This window comes from Athene noctua, chromosome 5 (assembly GCF_965140245.1).
Source record: "Athene noctua chromosome 5, bAthNoc1.hap1.1, whole genome shotgun sequence".
NCBI lineage: Eukaryota > Metazoa > Chordata > Aves > Strigiformes > Strigidae > Athene > Athene noctua.
This window is the reverse complement of record NC_134041.1, coordinates 6122582-6141705: the sequence shown is the minus strand read 5'-3', so window position 1 is coordinate 6141705 and position 19124 is coordinate 6122582. Positions and strand designations below refer to the sequence as shown.

General features: G+C 40.0%; 1 protein-coding gene across 1 annotated transcript in view; it reads right to left on the bottom strand.

Annotated features, from left to right (window-relative positions):
• Nucleotides 1–1810: 1810 nt before the first annotated feature.
• The window catches only part of USP24 (ubiquitin specific peptidase 24), a 63710-nt gene continuing 46396 nt past the window's right edge, over nt 1811–19124 (bottom strand). The window contains exons 49-67 of the mRNA XM_074906127.1: nt 18669–18793; nt 17876–18017; nt 17399–17549; nt 16009–16104; nt 15267–15370; nt 14731–14844; nt 13863–13959; nt 12268–12384; nt 11575–11667; nt 11126–11228; nt 10114–10235; nt 9496–9609; nt 9183–9248; nt 8856–8922; nt 6717–6795; nt 6022–6097; nt 4856–4942; nt 4420–4530; nt 1811–4274 (exon numbers count right to left, since the gene is read on the bottom strand). Of these exons, the coding sequence (XP_074762228.1) occupies nt 4212–4274; nt 4420–4530; nt 4856–4942; nt 6022–6097; nt 6717–6795; nt 8856–8922; nt 9183–9248; nt 9496–9609; nt 10114–10235; nt 11126–11228; nt 11575–11667; nt 12268–12384; nt 13863–13959; nt 14731–14844; nt 15267–15370; nt 16009–16104; nt 17399–17549; nt 17876–18017; nt 18669–18793 (1927 nt within the window). The 3' untranslated portion in view covers nt 1811–4211. The remainder of the gene's footprint in view (nt 4275–4419; nt 4531–4855; nt 4943–6021; nt 6098–6716; nt 6796–8855; nt 8923–9182; nt 9249–9495; nt 9610–10113; nt 10236–11125; nt 11229–11574; nt 11668–12267; nt 12385–13862; nt 13960–14730; nt 14845–15266; nt 15371–16008; nt 16105–17398; nt 17550–17875; nt 18018–18668; nt 18794–19124) is intronic.

The window sequence follows — 19124 nt, the reverse complement described above, 5'->3', positions numbered from 1 at the left end:
CAGGGGGAATCAGTCTGGAAGGGGGAGCTGGCACCCGGCAGGCAGGGATGCTGCTCCCCAAAACGAGCTCTGCTTCGTCAGGGAGCCAGCCCCAGGCTGCCACCACGGGCTCCAAACCTGCCTCTGGCAGGAGGGGCCCCTGGAGCCTCCAAGGTCAGCACAGACACCCCTTGCCCCAGCAGAGAACAAGGGCTGAGTGTTGTTGTCCCATGCACACGCAGGACGTTTGTTTTTAAAACAGTGGTGTAGGATAAGAGCTTCCAGTTACGGAAACAAACCATCACGCACGTTTGGGGAACGTGCCCTTGTGCTTTTTGCTGCTGTTTCTAGTTAACATTGGTCTTCCCTTGATAAACATTAAAGCCCCAGCAAGAAGGTAAAGCACAGATGCTCACAGAGAGATGCACAGCAGCAGAGACAGGCTGAGAAGTACCTGAAGCCACCAAAGCTGGGGCTCACATTTTTGGGGTGATTAGCAGCCTCCTGGTACTACAATGTAAAATTTGTGTTGTGTTACCTGAGGACAGATGAGAAAAATAAAGCTTGATACCACAAGCAGCAGGTTAACCTTTCAAACTTTGGCTGTTCTAGGTTGGGTGTTTTTCCCCCATCAAAAAGCCCCTTACAGATCTATTAATCCAGCCTTAATGGGCAAGAGAAGAGAGACCGAGCACGAAGCACCCCTGTGAAAGGTTTAAACTATTTCTAACTTGTTACCTAAAGATGGCAAAAAGCCCAGCCCTAATCTAAACATGTAATTACATAAGATGTATATAATTACAGCCCATAACTTCATCAGCTATAATCTGAATTTTGCACAAAGGGGATGAGACAAAAAGGGATGTTAGCCTAAGAGTTCCTGAACAGCTCTGACACAGCTGGTAATTTTTCAGCAGACTCACTAGGCTGTAACCTCTCAAAACACACATCAGATATTTCACCTCAGCTGACTTCCCTGCGAGAGAAGATCCTGCTGCCTGATTCCCCGCCGGCTCCCAGCAGAAGGTGTGAGCACGTTCCATGCACAATAAGCCAGATACAGCTTTCACGGCTTAGTTCAAGTAACCATAAGCCTGGTGGAAGGAAATGGTATTAAAAGATTAGCCCTTGCTTAGTATCTTGGATGTGGGTAGGCAGGAAAGCCCCTCTGGTTCAGGAGAAAGCCACGCTGAGCCCAGGTATGCTGGGGACAGTCCTGTCAGCACCCTCTTTGCAACACCCAGTCCAGGCTCACAGGACTGGCACTGCCAGGGGGGAGCAGGGGCTGGGTCATGCCTAAAATGTGAAAGTCTTTGTCCTTGGAGTGGAGGACAAAGGTGCCTGTCAGGGAGGCAGAGCCGGGCCGGCAGCCCCGGCTGTAGCTCCTGGTTCTGCTGGGGCAGCAGCAGAGGGGTGAGCAGGGGGATACACCAGCACCGCAGCTGCTCCAGCTTTCAGCACCTCGCACCAACAGAAAAGGCAGTATTAATTACAGTCCAGATCGCCTGCAAATCTGACACACAAAAGCCGGCCTAATCCCTGACTGCAAGCGTAGCCGGGGTAAATCATTCTGCTAAGAAGGTCAGGAGAAGAAACTGCCCACAGATACAGATCTGACAGTGCCCCGGAACACGCCCCGGTGTAAGCGTGTACAGCAGCACAGCCACGGGGGCAGGCAGCTGCTTCGTTTACAATGGACAGGAGCCAAAATGGCAAACAGGGCAACCTCTCAGAGCTTATCACCTGCAGGACTGGCCTAAGAAGTTTCAAGATAAGAGGATCAACAAGACAACAGCGTAGCAGTGTATGCGCACTCTAAAGATTACACTAGTTTTCTGTGAAAGGAATAACTTTATTCCATTGACCAGGAATCCCAAGACTGTTCAAGACTGCCTATTTTTCCAGTGCCAAATGTCTACGTATTAATCGGACAGTATCTCCCCGAATGCTCACAGGCAGGCTGCGGCTGATCCTCACTGAACATTTTGTAAGCTGTATAAAAACATTTTCATCCAAAAAGATCGGCAGTAAAAATTACAACATAGAAATGCATCACAATTTACACAAAAACTAGTTTTGTTGAACTCTATTTTCCAAAAAATAATCTTCAGCAGGTTCAAATGACAGCAGCTGGAAACAAAAATAATTGACCAAGTATCATCTTATTGCAAATTATAACCATTGACTTTGTACAAGCGTGAGCAGAACCGTGAAAAAGTTTGTATTGGTTTCAAGTATACAGTGGTGATGAGCGATCCCGATGCAATTCTCTTATCAACGCTTCTCTGAGCCTGCGGTAATCGAGGACGTTGTTTCCATAGGAAATAACAGGAACCTGAAGTGACAAGTGGTGCCAACCCATAGGAACGTTACCAGCTTCTTCCATCACCATCACCGCTGTGTACTGACTTCTTGTGATGATTTTATGACCCATCAACAAAGTATTAGGGGTGGGGGAAGGAAGAAGGGGTATCCGTAAGAAATGGTTTATTCAAAATTAATTTAAAACATCACATTTAAAATGTCCCAGCACATTATCAGAAACATTTATAAAATGCTAACTCTGCCACGTGTCTATGAAGACATTGTTTGGAAAAGAAAGTGAGAGATTCACTACAATGCCACCCTTTACTTCTTCGCAGACGCAATTTATGACAACGGCTCTCTTAACCCGCAATAAGTTATAAAGCTGTACAGCTGAAATCAGATTGGATGTTTACTTCCAACAGTGAAATGACTGATTAATTTCAATATTAGTGCACAACAGTGAAAAGCTGTCTGCTGCTTCTTGTTTCGGCAACAGTATGTAAAAAGAAAAAAAAGGCACTTTTTGGCTGGTTGTGCCTTTAACTTGGCAAATTTATCTATTCTGGAGGTACCCAGGCACTCCTTAAGATGTCCCCCGTTTCTGTGCATGTTTGTTTTTATAATTCTTTTTAAAGTAAGGCAGAATCCATAAATAAAGGCAAAAAGCAGTGCAGAAAACGTGACAAACGCAAAATGTACCAAAGATGAGGAGTTAGTTGGCACAAAAGAAGCTAGTATCCGGAGCCAGAAATCACTGAACTGCACTTGACATGGAAAACAAAACTGTGCTCAAATCATCCCAACTGGTTTCCAGTTGTTTACGAGCAAATCAAAAGAGCTGTGATATTTTAAACGTTGCCTGGTCAAGTGAAAATACAAACAAAGCCAAATCATTCTTTTCCCATGTTAAAATTGCTATAAAATCTGCACAACAGTGTCCCCAACTCACTTCAGAAATTATTCATCATATACAACCAATACCAACTTTCTCAGTAATTTCAAAGCATAAGCAAGTGATTGCAGATCACATGATTGAGACTACATTTTATTCAATATGTCTCCAAAGGTTAAAAAAATTTAATGAGTAAAACTGCAACAGAATTCCATCTTAAAGTGCTTTTTTCTTTTAACTACTCATTAACTTTTTTTTTTTTTTTTAAATTCCACCAACATCCTTTAATAATGAACACTTGCATACCTAGAGAACAAAGCTTTTCTTTTATTGCCCTTCCCAATTGTCTGTGGTTTTTGGAAGGGTACCAGAGAAGACAACCCGTTCCAGAGCTCCTTGATCAAACCATTCTGTAAGGGATCACTCCCCTTACAGAGCAAACTTGCTGATCCTTCTCATAAAGAGCTTTACAAATTAGCAGGGAGACATATTAAATACAGAAGTCCTTATGTAAACCCATTCTTTAACTAATATTTTACAATGAAATGTAAGTCATCACACATCTTTACAGAAATTTGAATATTCCTATTCAATATTATCAGAAAGATTAAAAATTTGCCCTCCATACATAAGGGCAGTCTGTTTCTTTTTCCTGTATAAAAACCAAAAGAATTTTTTTGCAGCATCACAGAAAAGCAACAGTTTTACATTCACTCATTTAATGTTCACATAAAAATTCAACCACTAGCGTTTGTGTGTATTTGATAAAATCTTCTTGACAAACTGTTTTCGGTGTCTGGACTGTCATAAGCTACTGCAGGTGAAGATGCAGTTTTCTAGAGTATTTATTGATCTGAAGCCTTTGTGGCTAAAAAAAACGCTTTTAGCTTTCAGGGAAGCAACCTCCTCCAATCCTATAAAGCCAACTTCTCTTCCAGACTCTTCTAACGGCAAAAGCAACGGGACTCCGGTTTCAGTAGGTACCAGGCATTAAATGTTTGAGTTGATCTGTTCTTGTGTTCATAGGTATCCTCTAAGGGTCAACATCATCAAGGTCACTTTTAGGCTCACCGATCATCATAGGAGACTCTGAGCCCTTTCAATACACACAAGGGATGGGGAGAGAAAGATATGGCATGTTACTTTTATAAGGCCCAATTACCGTGTCTACATTCCGTGGTTCTGACCCGAGCCCCAGGAGCAACGCAGCAGAAGAGAAAATGCCCTGATTTTACAGTTACCTGCTGCAGGTGTCTCTCTCCGTTCTCGTTGGCTGGACTACTTTCTGACCCGTTACTGCTTCCAGACTGATCTTTCTCGTTCAGCAAGGCTGTGGCATAGGCCAGCGTGTCCTGAGTTGGAAACAGTCCAAGAGAGCGTCAGGGACCATGGTGATACCTTAATTTTTTATTTTTTATTTTTTAAAAAAAAGTTGATTCTGAAACAATATAGCTGCTGTAGTGAGATAGCTGAGTCACCGCAGGTAATTGTGAGGTACTGACTAATATCATTGAAAGGTTAGTTTTTTTAGGAATAACCACAGTGCCTGGGCTTCTAAAGGAAGAATGGTCTTAAGTGCACTGAAATATACTAAGGTTGCCAGAACTCAAGGTGCTAACTGAAAACCAAAAAGAGAATAAACCAAGTTTAACATTGTCTCCCAAGACTGACACATACCTGTGCTGAAATAGTGCGCTGAAAGGTTTTTGCAGTTGATGTTTCATTGGACACGTTACTCTGTGGAGCCCAATAATGTTCAGACATCTGCATAAAAAGCCAAAAAAGCCATGAAATGGCCATACAAGCTTTACATGTGTGAAGTCTCATCCACCTGTGATAGTAGGTGAATTAACAAGTCTGGAACAAGCTTCCTGAACCCTTCGGCAACGAGCTGGAGATCGGGGGCATAGACAAGCACGTGCTCTTAATGCAGTCAAAGAGGTCATTGTCCTTCAGCTGAAAACTAGCAACCAGCTCCCTTTATTTGGTAACTGTGTGCAAATTACTGGGTGCCAGCTGAAGAGTGGTGGATTCAGGGTTTACATGACCCAGTACAAAGTAAAGGTAAGTACAGCAGGACTATCCAGACCTGTCGGTTTGCTGCCTTTCAAGGGGAGAGTGGCAACAAGTTGTGCCAGCTCCACTGCAAGCATCCCACTAATTCCACTTCCAGTGTTCAGTACAGAACTAGTTTATGCATCTGACATCTGCCTGGCAGCAGCTGTCAGGACAGAAAGGCAGCCTGGAGCTGGGATACTGTCACATTGTACACGCAGTGCTGGGAGACCAAGCACGGCCCTGCTTGCCTGTGGGCCAACCTGGGCCAATTCTGCTGAGCTTTAAGTTTTTTGGGTGTTTATTAAAGATGTGTTGGCCAACCTACGGTAAGTTTAGAGGGAAGAACAAGAACTACACGTGTGGGAGGAAAAAGCTGTCAACAGCTACGTTTCGTGCAAAGTTGCAATGGTTCTGTAAGGACTGCACTCATTTACGCACTCTCTCGCATCAACACACAGGCAAAGGAAAACTGCTTTTTAAAAAAGTGGAAACCTTCTAACATGAATACAGCGGCACTGAAAGCTTCCCATATGGCACGGAATAATCATTACAACCATTCACACTTAGCTTTATTCACTGTTCACGCATCTATGCCTGAAACACGTGGGGGCCCACTGAAGTTCTTGCATGCATCAGATTTAGCTGTATCCAAAGTGTCCTCGTAAAAAACAAAACAGCTCATATTTTGGTTTTAGTCATCTCAGAGAGGCATACAGAGATGAAGGTTCTGTAAGCCTCACTGTAAACAAAGCGACAGTTTCTCCATGAGGTTACAACCAAATTACCTTTTTCTGTAGCCACTGCACAGCCCAACTCCAGTGGTGGGAATTCTCCTTGAAATAATCTTTCGCAGTAGGGCACCTTGGGGATGTGGAAAAGGGAAGTGGTATAAATTTAATGACGTTGTTGCTGAAGAATTTGATTTAACTGATGAAACATTGGTTCTGGCATTGTGTCAAACAAAAAAAAAAAATCAGAAGACCTCTCTCTTTGACTGCTGACCTCTGTATGCAGTTATCACTGCAAGCTCGGACTTAAAACTGTCCAGTCCTGGTATTAGCTGAATTAGCAAAAGCAATAATGTCTAGTAGAGTTTACACAAAGTAGTCTACTACATAGATTCATGTTTCAGAACTAAGTTTTATTGGGGCATATACCAAGTTTTAAACAGAGAGATTTTAGGAACTGTAATATTTCAGAGATCTGGGAAAGTTTCCTTATGTTTATCTTGGTCTTCACACCAGGCTCCTGCTCTACAGGATGTAGCTGACCGTTGTCTATAAACAGCAATCACCTGTTGTTCTCTGAGAAATCCATCTCAAGTACTAATCAGTAAAGATGTCACTTCAAGACCTTTGAGCACCACTTATATCACAGTAACAAAAGATAAAACTGATCAAAAGTAGAAAGAGTAGCAGCCTCGAGTCACAGAGGTGCCTAAGGTAGGGGATGAGGTTAAACTGAAACCTGTATTACTCACTTCTGAGCCAAAGTAACAAGGAACTTGACACACTGGTAACAACGGCTGCTGTCCACATGGTTGCTGTGGTGCATCAAGGCTGTGGGGAGCAACACAGGGATTAAAAAACACAACTCGGATTTCTGTGTACCAGCCAGTCTGAAAACATACCGAAGACGAAGCTAAAATTTATCTTAGCTGACACAAGTTTTTTCTACAGATGTTAGCATGAGTATTTGTGTTAAAACACACTGCTGTCTTGCTGGCAGTTTTAAATACTTCCACAACTCTATTGGATTAAAAATAGATCAAAGTGAAAATGCAGTAATTCTTTCAAATGCGGTACCTGAATTTTAAACAGTCCTCTCCTAATGCAGTTATTCTTCCCCTATAATCCATTAGATAATCGCTATGGTTACATCTATCTGAAGGAAAAAAATATTTGTCTGAAACTCCCTTAAATGGACCAGATCACCAGCTTCCACCTGGATCAAAATTTCCAAAGCTAGAAGAATGCTTAAATTCTTCACACAAACAAGCATAGCAGAATTCAACAGCCATGACACTCTTCTATGGGAGACCTGGGCAAAACCCAGGCCACTCCTACCAGGAAGTTTTCTACACTGTGAATTCCCTCATTTTTTTAATAAAATTCTTTGACTAAGGAGAAACACAAAGATTTCCACAGAGCTGCCACAACCAGATTTGCTACTCAAAAGGTGCTCTGTCCATAGCAGTCAGCGAAGAACATGGTAGTGAAACCTCTAAAGTTGGCAAATAATTGCTAGGGAACTGCAAATTGCGTTTTTCTACTGTCGAAGTACAGCAGATGATTAAAATTACAGCACTGGTGCACTGAAAACTGCAGAAATACCCTACTGAGGACCACTGAAAACTATTACTTCCTCATTTCCTTTCCTGAAGTAGAACTAGCCAATGTGACAGATAGGTAATGGTCCATGGGCAGTGAGACTGGATGCTGTTCAGTTCTGTTGTAACAAACTCCAAAGTAAAACTGCAATTTTCACTCCCAAAGCTCACAGGAAACCTTGAAGCCTTCAACATAAAAATCCAATTGAGTAATTGCACTTCTCCTCCATAGAGGAAAAAAGATCATATGTTGCCCAAGTTACAGTATTGGTCTAAGTGGGACCTGTTTACCCAGAAATAAAATAACCACTTAGCTATTCTCTTCCACTGCTGCATATTATCTCCTCTTCTATCAGTTATACATGGAAACTACTAAACAGAAGAGCACTGAAGTATAAAACGAAAAGAACAAAGCTAAAAATTCCTTCTGACTAAAACAGAATCCAAAATAACTTAACGTGAAAGCCACAATCCGAAGCAGCTCCTCAGCCAAACAGCTATGAAAGAGATGCTCAAGCTGCACTAAGTCATCAGAAGTGCTCTTCGAGCACCATGTGGCCACCCCACATTTCTCTTGCACACAAAGCCTCTTCTCCTGATTCACATGAAGCAAGCTCTCATCAGTGCTGGGAATTTTCTGTTGCTTTTGAATGCTTTAGTAAAGTCTCTGTATCAAATGGAGAGACAAGACTTTGTACGAGCAGCAACAAATGGGAGCCACCTGTCCGATTATCAGGCTATCCTGCAGTTGGTAGTATTTGCATCCTTCCATGCTGAAACACTTTCTTTTTATGTTAATTAGGACACTGACAAAACTAAAAACTTGGCAATTTCAAGACAGGTAGGAAATAAAAAATTTTTAAGGTTACAGGATTCACAAAGCTACTCTGCTATGTTAATCCAAGGTACTTTCCCCTCCCCTGCACTATGTATACACCCTGACCTGCTGCTTATTTAAAAAAGGCCTCTTCCCAACCCCTTGGTTAAGGTTAATGTCAGTTTTTAAGTACATAAGTATTACTCTTCTCTGGGTTCACTGACTGCTGTTGTGAGAGATAATTTTTCCCTGTTGAATTCCTTTCCAGTTTGTCATTACTATAATATTCTAATGCTTATTTTGGATTTTCTTAGAGTGTTTTTTAGGATAGTGGTGGCTAAATCAAACGTGTCTAGTTGTTTTCCCTGAGAAGTAAAACAGTTTAGAAGGATTAGAAACTAGGAGATGATATGAACCATCATCACCATAAGGGTCAGTAGGAGACAGAGTCATTCACCCACTGGCTTACTTGCCTATTAATCCATTTTCAGTTTCAAAGGCAAATTTGATGCGCTCTACTTGTAATGGGTCTTCAATAACCTGTTAGGAAAGAAAAAGATCCATATAAATAAGTTGTGTGTGATACCTGTATCTATTCTACGCAATAGCTTTAACCACCTCAAGATGAAAAATAAAACCTATGAAGTTGCATGTATCACTGGATTATCAAGACAGTAATTTAGAAAGTGATAAAAACTCCAAACTGAAAAGATTAAAAGATACGTTGATGTTGAAATTACCAATGCAGTCCTGACTTTTGTCATTATGCATCTATACAAAATCTATCCTGTACCACCTACCAGTATCTCATGGAGTAACTGGAATATATTTTTCAGTTCATGAGGTGGAGCAGTTTCCAGCTGAGTCTGTATGTAAGAAATAGAAAGTTAGACAGCAAAATATGTTGATGCAAAGAACTTGTACAAGACAGCTTTACACATTTTTGAAAATTTGTTGGTTTAAACAGTAAAAGCCTAAAAAAAACCCCCCAAACCCAACAAACTGTACTGATTGTTCTGCAGATCCCAGAGCCAGTATAACCCACGAGACACAGTACGACCAAAGCCTAGAAGAAACACTTATGCAAAAAGCTTATCTTCATTATCTCCCTACCTTGATGAAGTGTAGCACAGTAAAGGAAAAGTGCTCATTACAGAAGCAGCAGTACACCACCATCTCAATGAGAACCGACAGAGATCCGGTTAGCTCTCGTAACGCATACATCACCTAATGGGGAAGTGCAAACCATTTCAGGCACAGCCACACAATTATTTTTAAGTAAGTTTGTAATTGAATGTTAGTCTTTTTCAGGAAGGATGAAGCTTTTTCTCCTAGCACCTGCACGGCCCAGCGAGCTGAACCCCTGGCCTCATAGCCCCCTCATTCAGCTCCTGCTGCCCACCTCCAAGGGTCTGGGCAAGCATGATCCATCACGTCAGAGCAATCCAAGTTAGCAGCTCCAGCTGACACGGTCACTGCCTGCATGGGCACTTGCAAAATGTGGTCAGCTGCCTTTGCTAACTTCTTCAAACCAGACCCCTAAGCTATACTAGAATAAGAAGGGGCCAAGAAGAAACCAAAGGTGCCGCCTTCTTTAGGTTCAAAATCATAACCACATACTCCCCTGCTGGTTGCTTTTTAATATTCAGTGGGTTTCATGTAAGGATACTTCAAATAAATCACATCAGAGCAGCTTTCAGGTTGAGGCAGGGCAGAATTGAGAACAGATACCTCCATTAAGTAGGGTTTTCCTTCAGACAGGAATAACAAGGCTTCCACTTCTTCGTGGAGTGTCAAAAGTGGACCTGAAGTGGTGATGCTTAGAGGTGGACGCTGCTTAAAGAGACCAGGAGCTATAACAGCAAATACAAAAACAATCCACTAAGAAATCAGTTTGTTCCACACACCTTGAAGACACTGCTGCTCATTTGGCACCATGTAATCTCCAACAACGCTTATCTCAACTAGCTTATAGCTTGTATGGTACCACTCCAAGTAACAATCTCTTGTACACTGAAGCGTTGTTTACTTTAGTGACAACAAAGGCAAACAAACTGCAAGAAGGCCAAAGCAAAATGCTCATATTTGCTTTAGTTTCACTCCCAATCACTGTAGCACATTTATCACACTCATCTCATTATCATCATATCATTCTTCTTTTACTTTATGATTTCTGACTCCCTCCAACTCCAGAAACTTTTAACCCTAGAATCAAGTTATTCTTATAAAAAGACAACTTTAAATTCATCCTTCAGGAAACTCAGGATGTCAACTCATTCCTTTATTATCTTTACTTGGATACTTCTGCCTCTCGTAAGAAACATCTAGCAGAGTGTTTAATTGCTTGTTATTCAGTAGTTCAGTCTAAATACTCCTCCCTTCAGATTAGCAAAACACATAACAAATCTAAGCAAAATACAGCCTGTTAGGCTGTGAGTCTGTTCCAGCCAACAGTGGCACAGCTTGATTCACTCACGTGAGGAAAGACCTTTCAGCCATACGGGTAAGGGGGGAAGGCACAATAACGTTAATATCGATGTTCCACCCCCCATCTCTGTGAGTGCCTGTAATACTATGCCAAAGCCTCTCAGTACATTTACAGCAAAATAAAAGAATAACCAAACATGCTAACCATTACTGTCTTAAATTCACATTTATTGTATTTCCCTCACTGATATTAAGTTACTCCCAGTCAAAGTAACGGAAATGCAAAGTCAATAAAAGGCAAAACCACAGTTCTTACCAACATTTCTTTGTGAGGAGACATCAGAGTGCAAAACAAGTAGTGCTACAGTGTTGTGAAGATACCCAAACTCACGTGCTTGTGCTGAACTCCACCTGCGATTCTGCTTGAGCCAAAGAGGATTTAATTAGCTTTTGATTGATTGATTTAGTCAACTTCTGTCAAGTCAAAACAAAGCAATGTCCTTAACAGTCCACCACCATGTTCTAATACTTTGAAGAAGTTGGTGAAATTTTTGTTCTTATCAAAAACATAACACTCACTTCTGCCAAAACATTTATTTCCACACTAACTATGCAGAGGCAGACTAAGACTTGCATGAAGTTTACAGAATCATGCAAGGATTAGTCTGTCCTACCATATGGAAAGTATTTGTCCATAATTTAAGCATTATAAAAAACATGGGGATGGACAAACTACAGCACAACACAGGCTATGTAAACTTTTACCTGATTACTCTGCCGGTTGGGGCCAAGTAGAAAGTTGATCATGTGCCTCAAAGCAGAGTGTCTGAGAAGAAGACTGCTAGCCCTTATACCCTGCTGTTTAGACAACAATAAAAAAATTACATTCCTGGGCAGGTAAAGAATTAGTGCTCTAGGGAACAAAAAGCAAATGCATAGGCTAAACACTGCATTTTTCACTCTAAAAAAAAAAAATCACCCAGATCAATAAGGTACACCTCTAAAAAGCTGTCTCATTATATAGAGCACAATATATAAACCAGACCAGAATCAACATATGCAAAATATAAAAAAAGAAAAAAGAATAGAGAGAAACCATACAGGGGTGAACAGTCCAGTCCAGTCAGTTATTCTGCTTCCTATAGGAGAAAAATCCTGAATACTGGAATTTTTTTTTTTCCCTAAGAACAGCCAAGAACACCCTCCCCAAAACAGAAGCCCAAAATTCAGACTCTGGAAATGACCAATCGGTATGCCTTGCTGCTATATTTTTGTGTGACTTTATCCTAATCTGGTGTTCAAAGCCATTTACTTCTCAAAAAAAGAAGAAAGAATAATTTAATAACAGTTCTGGAAGCGTTTCACTGTGCTGCTTAAACCTTCTATGAATATGGATGACTAGCTGCTTTACTATTGTCCTTTAAAATTAAAATAGCACGAAAAACAATGGTTTCTTACCTTCTGTACAAAGTTATTGAATAGCAAAAAGTACTGAGCACAGTTTTTACAGTTTTCAGGTACATCTTTATCCAGCAGAGCAAGTAGCACCTCCAATAACTGATGTAGACTTTTTAGCTGTGAAAAAATTAATTTGAATGTAAAGAATTGTCTGCTGCTTAAAAAACAAAAAGCGTTTCACAGGTCAGAGTTATGGTTATAGTTAACAAAAATCATGTGTGGTCAGAGAAGCTTGCAGTGGTATCAGTAGCTAACGTGGGATTGCAGCCTTCCCATTTTTAACTCTTCTGCATGAGCGCTGCATGTATTACACAGGATAGTAATGAAAACATTGGCATGTAGGTAAATTGCTCAGAGGTGGAACTCACAGTTATGTAAATTTGCAATATTTTTAAAGCAATTCAAATTAATCCCCAGACTGATGTTCAAATGTTCCAGTCATTAAAGTAACATTAGCACACTATCACAATCAACCATGCAAAAAGCAATGTCAAGTGTTTAGTTTGCATCAAAGCACACTAAGGATATTACACATTGGTATATAATTTATTACCTCCCAGTTAACAACTAACAGCCAAGAGGAAGTAACCAAAATTTATCAAAATACAGTGTAAATGTTCACCTCCCTACTCCTGTATTCAGCTTGAAGGACCTCACAGCAATTTTTCCCTAAAGCTCTAAATATGACAAACTTCCTTAGCAGAGACCTATACAACTGTAGTGCCATCCACCTGTGACACTGGATGAAAAAGGACAGATCCCAGAAACTGGATAGAAAAAAACATTCTATTGTATCAAATATTAAAATTTGATGAAAAAAAAAAAATTATCTCAGACTAAACAAGACTTAAGATGTTTAAATGCGTCCAAGCCTCCACTGACAACCTGCAGAAACACACCAGAACACATATAACACTTCTGTCTCAGTTCTCTTAATACACTCGATTTGGTTCAGGCATCCCAAAGGAAACAGGTTCACTGTTTACCACAGGAAACAGGCTCAAACATTCTATAAAGGACTGCTTTTAACAAACTTCCTGCTTCCTAGAATATTGAGCTCAGCAAAATATAACAAAGCTGCACTTCCCAAACATACTTGTCAATTTTTTAATAAAAAATTAAACCTTTAACAATAACCATACTTATGGTCTCTCTCTGAAGTAAGATAACTCAGTTACTACTGCTGCTACTACTTCTGAGAGAGGAAGGAGAATCAGTGAAAAATTAAGATGATTTCTGGACTTAGAAGATAATAAATATTAAGAAAACACTGTTTCCAAACTATTAATAGAACATGTGATATCAGTTTATAAGACAAGCTGAAATCAGGAAGAATTATAATTGAAATATTATGAATGTATAATGAATCACTTTATACTTTGAATTGAAATTCTGAGAATTGCAGCAGTGTGTTACCTCCTAGGGTAGGAACAGACAAGCATTAACCTGTTCAAGAAATGAAGAGCTACAAGCACGATCAAGACAAGCACCTTTCACCTTGTCATTTACAAATCACACAGCTCTGTCTGCAAACACAGCAGGAGCCGTTAGGTAGAGACAACCAACAGGATCACTGGTGACGAGGTGACACTGACCTTCTCCTGATAAAGCAAGGCACTGTCGAGGGTTTTTTCAAGAATAGTGGCTACAGCAACCCGCACCTCTCTCACACTGCATTCCAGGAGGAAAGTCCTGGAAGATAAAAGGCGAAGCTGCAAAGAGAACTGGAATCAACGTGTACACACACAGTTACCACGATTAAGTGTGGTGATTATTATTTTAAGAAGGGTAACGGTTCAAATGCTTCTTGTGTTGTACTTCTGTGGATAAGCTTTAACTTATTTTCCTGTGCTCCTGCTTGTCACTAGTAGGGTCTATAATATTACTTCATGTTTATTCATTCCAGTAACAAAAAAGCTGAAGTGAAAAGCTATCATAGGACCCTGTCCTTCAATGCAACTTCAAAGAGAAAATGTTCTTCACATTAACACACCTCTCTAAGTGTGTCAGACCTTCAATAATTTGTCTTGGGTATTTTCTAAACACCTATTACCCGATCTTGAGCCTGGGGAGGAAAAACTCTTTCTGGTTTACCTGTGATCTTTGTCAGGTGTATTTAGCTTACCTTACCCCAAGCACTTTCACCACATTCTCCTCTCCCACCACTTTCAGGAGAGACTACACAAACTTAAAACACATTCCGAGCACTCCACTGAATTAAACATCTGCATCCTCCTCCATGTATGCTGCACTATTTTATTCGATTTTCAGAATTACTCAGAAAGCTTCACAATTAGAGAAAATACTAGAAATAAAAACCTCAGTGATTATCTAGAGTGTCTGTTTAAAGAATGTGCAGAGTCAGCTCTTCGGGAATACATCAGTATAGGCCAGATCGTGTTATTAGGAAGCTTTATCCTACGTGAGATGTAAAATACCTAAAACAAAATGACCAGTACTTACTTTACAAGCTCCCGGCCCTCTGGCCCGACGAAATATTCAACTAACCACTGACAAGCATCAATGCTTTTGGAGAGCAGTGCATCTATGGTGGCAATCCATTCTTCTGTATCAGCCCTTTAACAAAACAGTGACAACTGTGAGAAATGAGAGAGAAAAAACACCTCCAAAGCCTAAGCCATGTTTCTTGTTTGCCAGATAGAAAGAATTTTTACTTTAATTGAACACACATTAGATGACTTAAGACAAAAAACACACTTAGAGAAGTATTTTGGAACAACTTGCTGTCTTTAAATCCATTAAAGCCTTTCCATGCCTAATCCACTACCACCAAAATAATGGACAGCTGGGAAAGGCAGCAAACTGCCAGATTATACCTGATCTTCCTTCCTCTCTGTTTTCTTTTACGATGGGATTCCAGTGCAGAGCAGAAATGTATTGCTGCTCCTGTGAATGTCTATGCTACCTGCAGTATTTCAAGGTGCTGTAGGAACAACAAGCATGAAAACCTCAGCACATGTTGCTGAACAGGGCCTTACCTGAGTTTTTTCTTGGTTCGGAGATAGGTTTGGAAGAGGAATTGGACTGCCAGCTGTAAGCTCACCTTTGCCATGCATGGATAATAAGGATGCTTTACCTTAGTCTGAAAGAAACATCAAATTTACTTCAGAGCAGGCCTGCAGCACATATGCTCTCTCTTAAACACATCAACATGGTCTTGAGTGTAATTTACTCATTTGGAAAAAATAAAACTAAGCCTTTTTCTGTATTATAAACAGTCTCTGGTGCTGACTATACTAATTAACAAATATGCTAAAACAGGAACAAACTTGCTGTAAGGCCCACGAGACCTGTGGATTTAATAAATTCAATAAATGCTGGTTTCTCCATTACTCCATTTAGAAAAATTCAGTAAAATGTATTTCCTATGAAAGCCTATCAAATTTGAGGTGACTAACAACAACTTTTGGATGTTCCACAGAAGAATTTCTGTCCCTCTAGAGCTCAGTTTACATAATTAAAAAAGGTGTGTGTTATTGAATAAATTTTACAATGTCAGAATGATGTTTCTCCCACTACTAGAACAGGAAGCCAGAATCTGCTTTGAGACAGATGTTATCAGTGTGAAAAATGACTGGAGATAATTATTTGCTCAGCTGGAAAAGCAATATCATGTTAACTCTACTCTTCTGGTTTTCCCAGTTGTGACCTGAATAGCTTCTGTGGCCCTTTCTACCCAACATATTCCAAATACTCCAAGATTAAAATCTAGGTACTTACAGCATTCAGTGAAGCTAATGAAAGAACAAAACTGAAGTAGTCACTACTGTATACATCTCTGTTCTTCATAAATTTCAAGTTCTCATCTCTCACCATCTGTAAAAGGAGGAGAAAGAAATTAAGATGTTGTCAAAGTACATTTCTCTAACTAAAACTGCATTTTTAAAGTAAATATGTGTGGTCTTTAAAAAACAGTGTCAGACCTATTCTGTGTACACTCTGAATCACTACTTCAGCAGAGTGGAAAATACATAAAGGAGATTTAGAAAACTTGTATAAAACCAGTGATTTTCTTCCAAGGATATTACAAAACAGAAGACAACAGATGAGGGACTTAATCATTTGGCCATTAAGGGAAAAGAAAAAGGAAGAAGTTGCCGAGAAGTTCTATTTTCTTTTGCTTGCTTTTAACAAAAAAGCCAGGAGAACATCCTTCAAACTTGAAATGAGTGCTTAGCAAATGTACATGTACAGAGCAAGGAGCCATGGTATAATTACAAGCTGCAGCCACATTAATGTACTTAAATGCCAACCCTCTCTTTTTTCAAATGAGATCTTACTGAAAGACTCTTGGTAAATTTGAGTCAAGTTCTGTTTATTGTAATAATACAGCCTTGGATACAAGAATGCCTAAAGTGACTATTAATGTCCTGGTCCAGCCTGCGTGGAGGGCTGCACATAGCCTGCACAGTTTATTCTGACTGGGTATATGATGTAGGCTCTCTTGCACACGAGCAGATCAGCAGAATGGGGTGTGTTCAGAAGGCCCAATATATGCAAGATTGTACCCTCTCCTGTATGGACCAGAGCTGCAGGCTGAGACCTTCCTCTTATGACAGCCAACTGATACCCAGGTTCTACCGTCCTCCCACTGCTCTGCCAATGCCAAGACACCTCCATTTTCAGTCCTGACTTGCAAAGTTGCCTTCACCATCCGTGTTTTCCCCTTTGAGATCACATTCAGTATTACATAGGCTAACAGACATGAACAGAAATGAAACTGATTTTGTGAACTCAAGAACTTGAGGATGACTAATTTGCCATTGTCTCCACTGCTTCTCACATGTACTTCAAATGAAGCATCTTCTCTGCTCATATCTCCCTGCCTGCACGCTGACTGCTGCCGTATCTTATGTTTGACTTAACTGCCTGCGGTTTCTTCAAAGCAAAGAACATTGGGTCAATTCTGTGAGAAGTGACAGGAAAACTTAAAATAATGTACCACTGAACACCTTTTTAATAACTTTACATCAGAATCCAGAATTATTTTCTCGCTTTGCTTTCAAGAAGGGAATTATTTCAAGGCCACCTTCAAAGTTACTGTGCTCCTCTCACTACATGCTTATATTTTGTATGAGTAGGGTTTAGTTGCCACTTTCAGATGCTCTACCTGATATATCCGCACAGGCATTTTCTCTACAAAAAGTCCCTTTTTTTCTCCTTTTCGAACCAGCTTAGTCAAGATGGAGAGGCGGTCACTGTTGGGCCTATGGGGTCGAGGTGATGACTGGGGTGAAATTTCTGGTGAAGATGGAGCAGATCTGAAATACACACAAGCTCAAGGTGAATAATGAAATCCTATGACAAATCCACAGTTCCAAGTCTAAAATACTAGTACGGCCAGTGTAAATTTTAAGGCAAATTCAGATGACTGAGGCTGTCAGTCAGCTTGAACGTCTTACTGCAATAGTTGCAGCAGAAATTATAAAAGCAATAAAAGGACTATTCATTACGCAGCTTAAAAAACAAAACATCAGAAGGGTCAGTATACTCCTTTGTCAAACAGGAATTATTAATTTCTTAGTTCTGGAGATAGGGTCTAGGTATCAACGTAAGAGAAATCATTACAGACACAAGAGGGACTTACAACGAGAGGTCCTCAGCTTCTTGACGTACAACACTCACTCGACTTTTCTTTGGTAAGACTGGAGAGTTCTGATCAGACACTCTCTGGTAAAACAGCATATAGGCATTCCAGTAGCGCCGACGCACATCAGGGTAAGGGTTAGCTGATGGAAGAGAAGGCAGTCGATGAAGGCCTTTGAAGGTTTAGTACTGTTTTCATTCCTACAGGGAAGTGAAACTGGGTGTGCAAGTAATAGACACTGTGGCAGTATGAAGTCATTTGTCAGATCAAAACCTCAGTCTGTGTTAGCAAGTAACAAAAACCTGAATTCTAAAATATTTTTGCAAAATCCATATATATTTTAAAAAGATAATTATCAGAATTATGAAGCAAGTGAATGTTGGAGGTGTATTTGGAATTAATTCCTTAAAACACTGGAAAGTTTAACTATATGATGCCACACCCTGTTCTATGCACAGTCATTTTCACTAGCCTAAATTAATGCTTGGGCTGTTTTGGTTTTTTGTTTTGGTTTGTTTTTTTTAAACTATTTTAACAAGGTGCCATTTTACTTTTGAATCTCCTCTACTAAGTCTACAATGTGCTGAACTACAGTGAAAATGGTTCAATTAGTATTAGGCCATACTGAAGCTGTTATATCCTACAGTAAACAGAAGGCTTCAGGAAAAATCCTGCTTCAGAAGGATTATTAGACCAAGTAACTCAAAGTAGATATAATGGAGTGAGCAATACCTCTACTGAGAACCAGTATGAAATACAAAGCTACTGTAAATCAATCTGTACTTCTGCTTACATTGATCATAGACTTTAGGTCTATACTCTCCACCAAAACATTCATATTCCAAGGTTTCATCAGTTAAATCAAATTCTTCAACAACGGTGTCATTAAATTTATACCACTTTCCTTTTCCACATCCCCTGTGAGCAAAACAGAATAGAAACACAACAGAAAAAGCCACTTGATCATCTAGTAAAAAAACAAACCATCCTGAATACCCTAGAAATGACAACCCCGAACTAATTTTTTTTTTTTGGACAGTGAATAGAAAGCTTAGTTCAGTCAAAGCCAAAGTTACATTAAAAAAAAGTAATCTTAATTAAAAATATGGGAACCACATCACCTGCAGTTAAGTATCCTATGAAGCCCTCAAACTGCAATACAAAGTGTGTTAAGAATTGCTGAGTCTTTTATAATACAGTGTCCCATGTTACTGTGTTATTCTCTTAACACCCGTGATGTTGGGTGTTA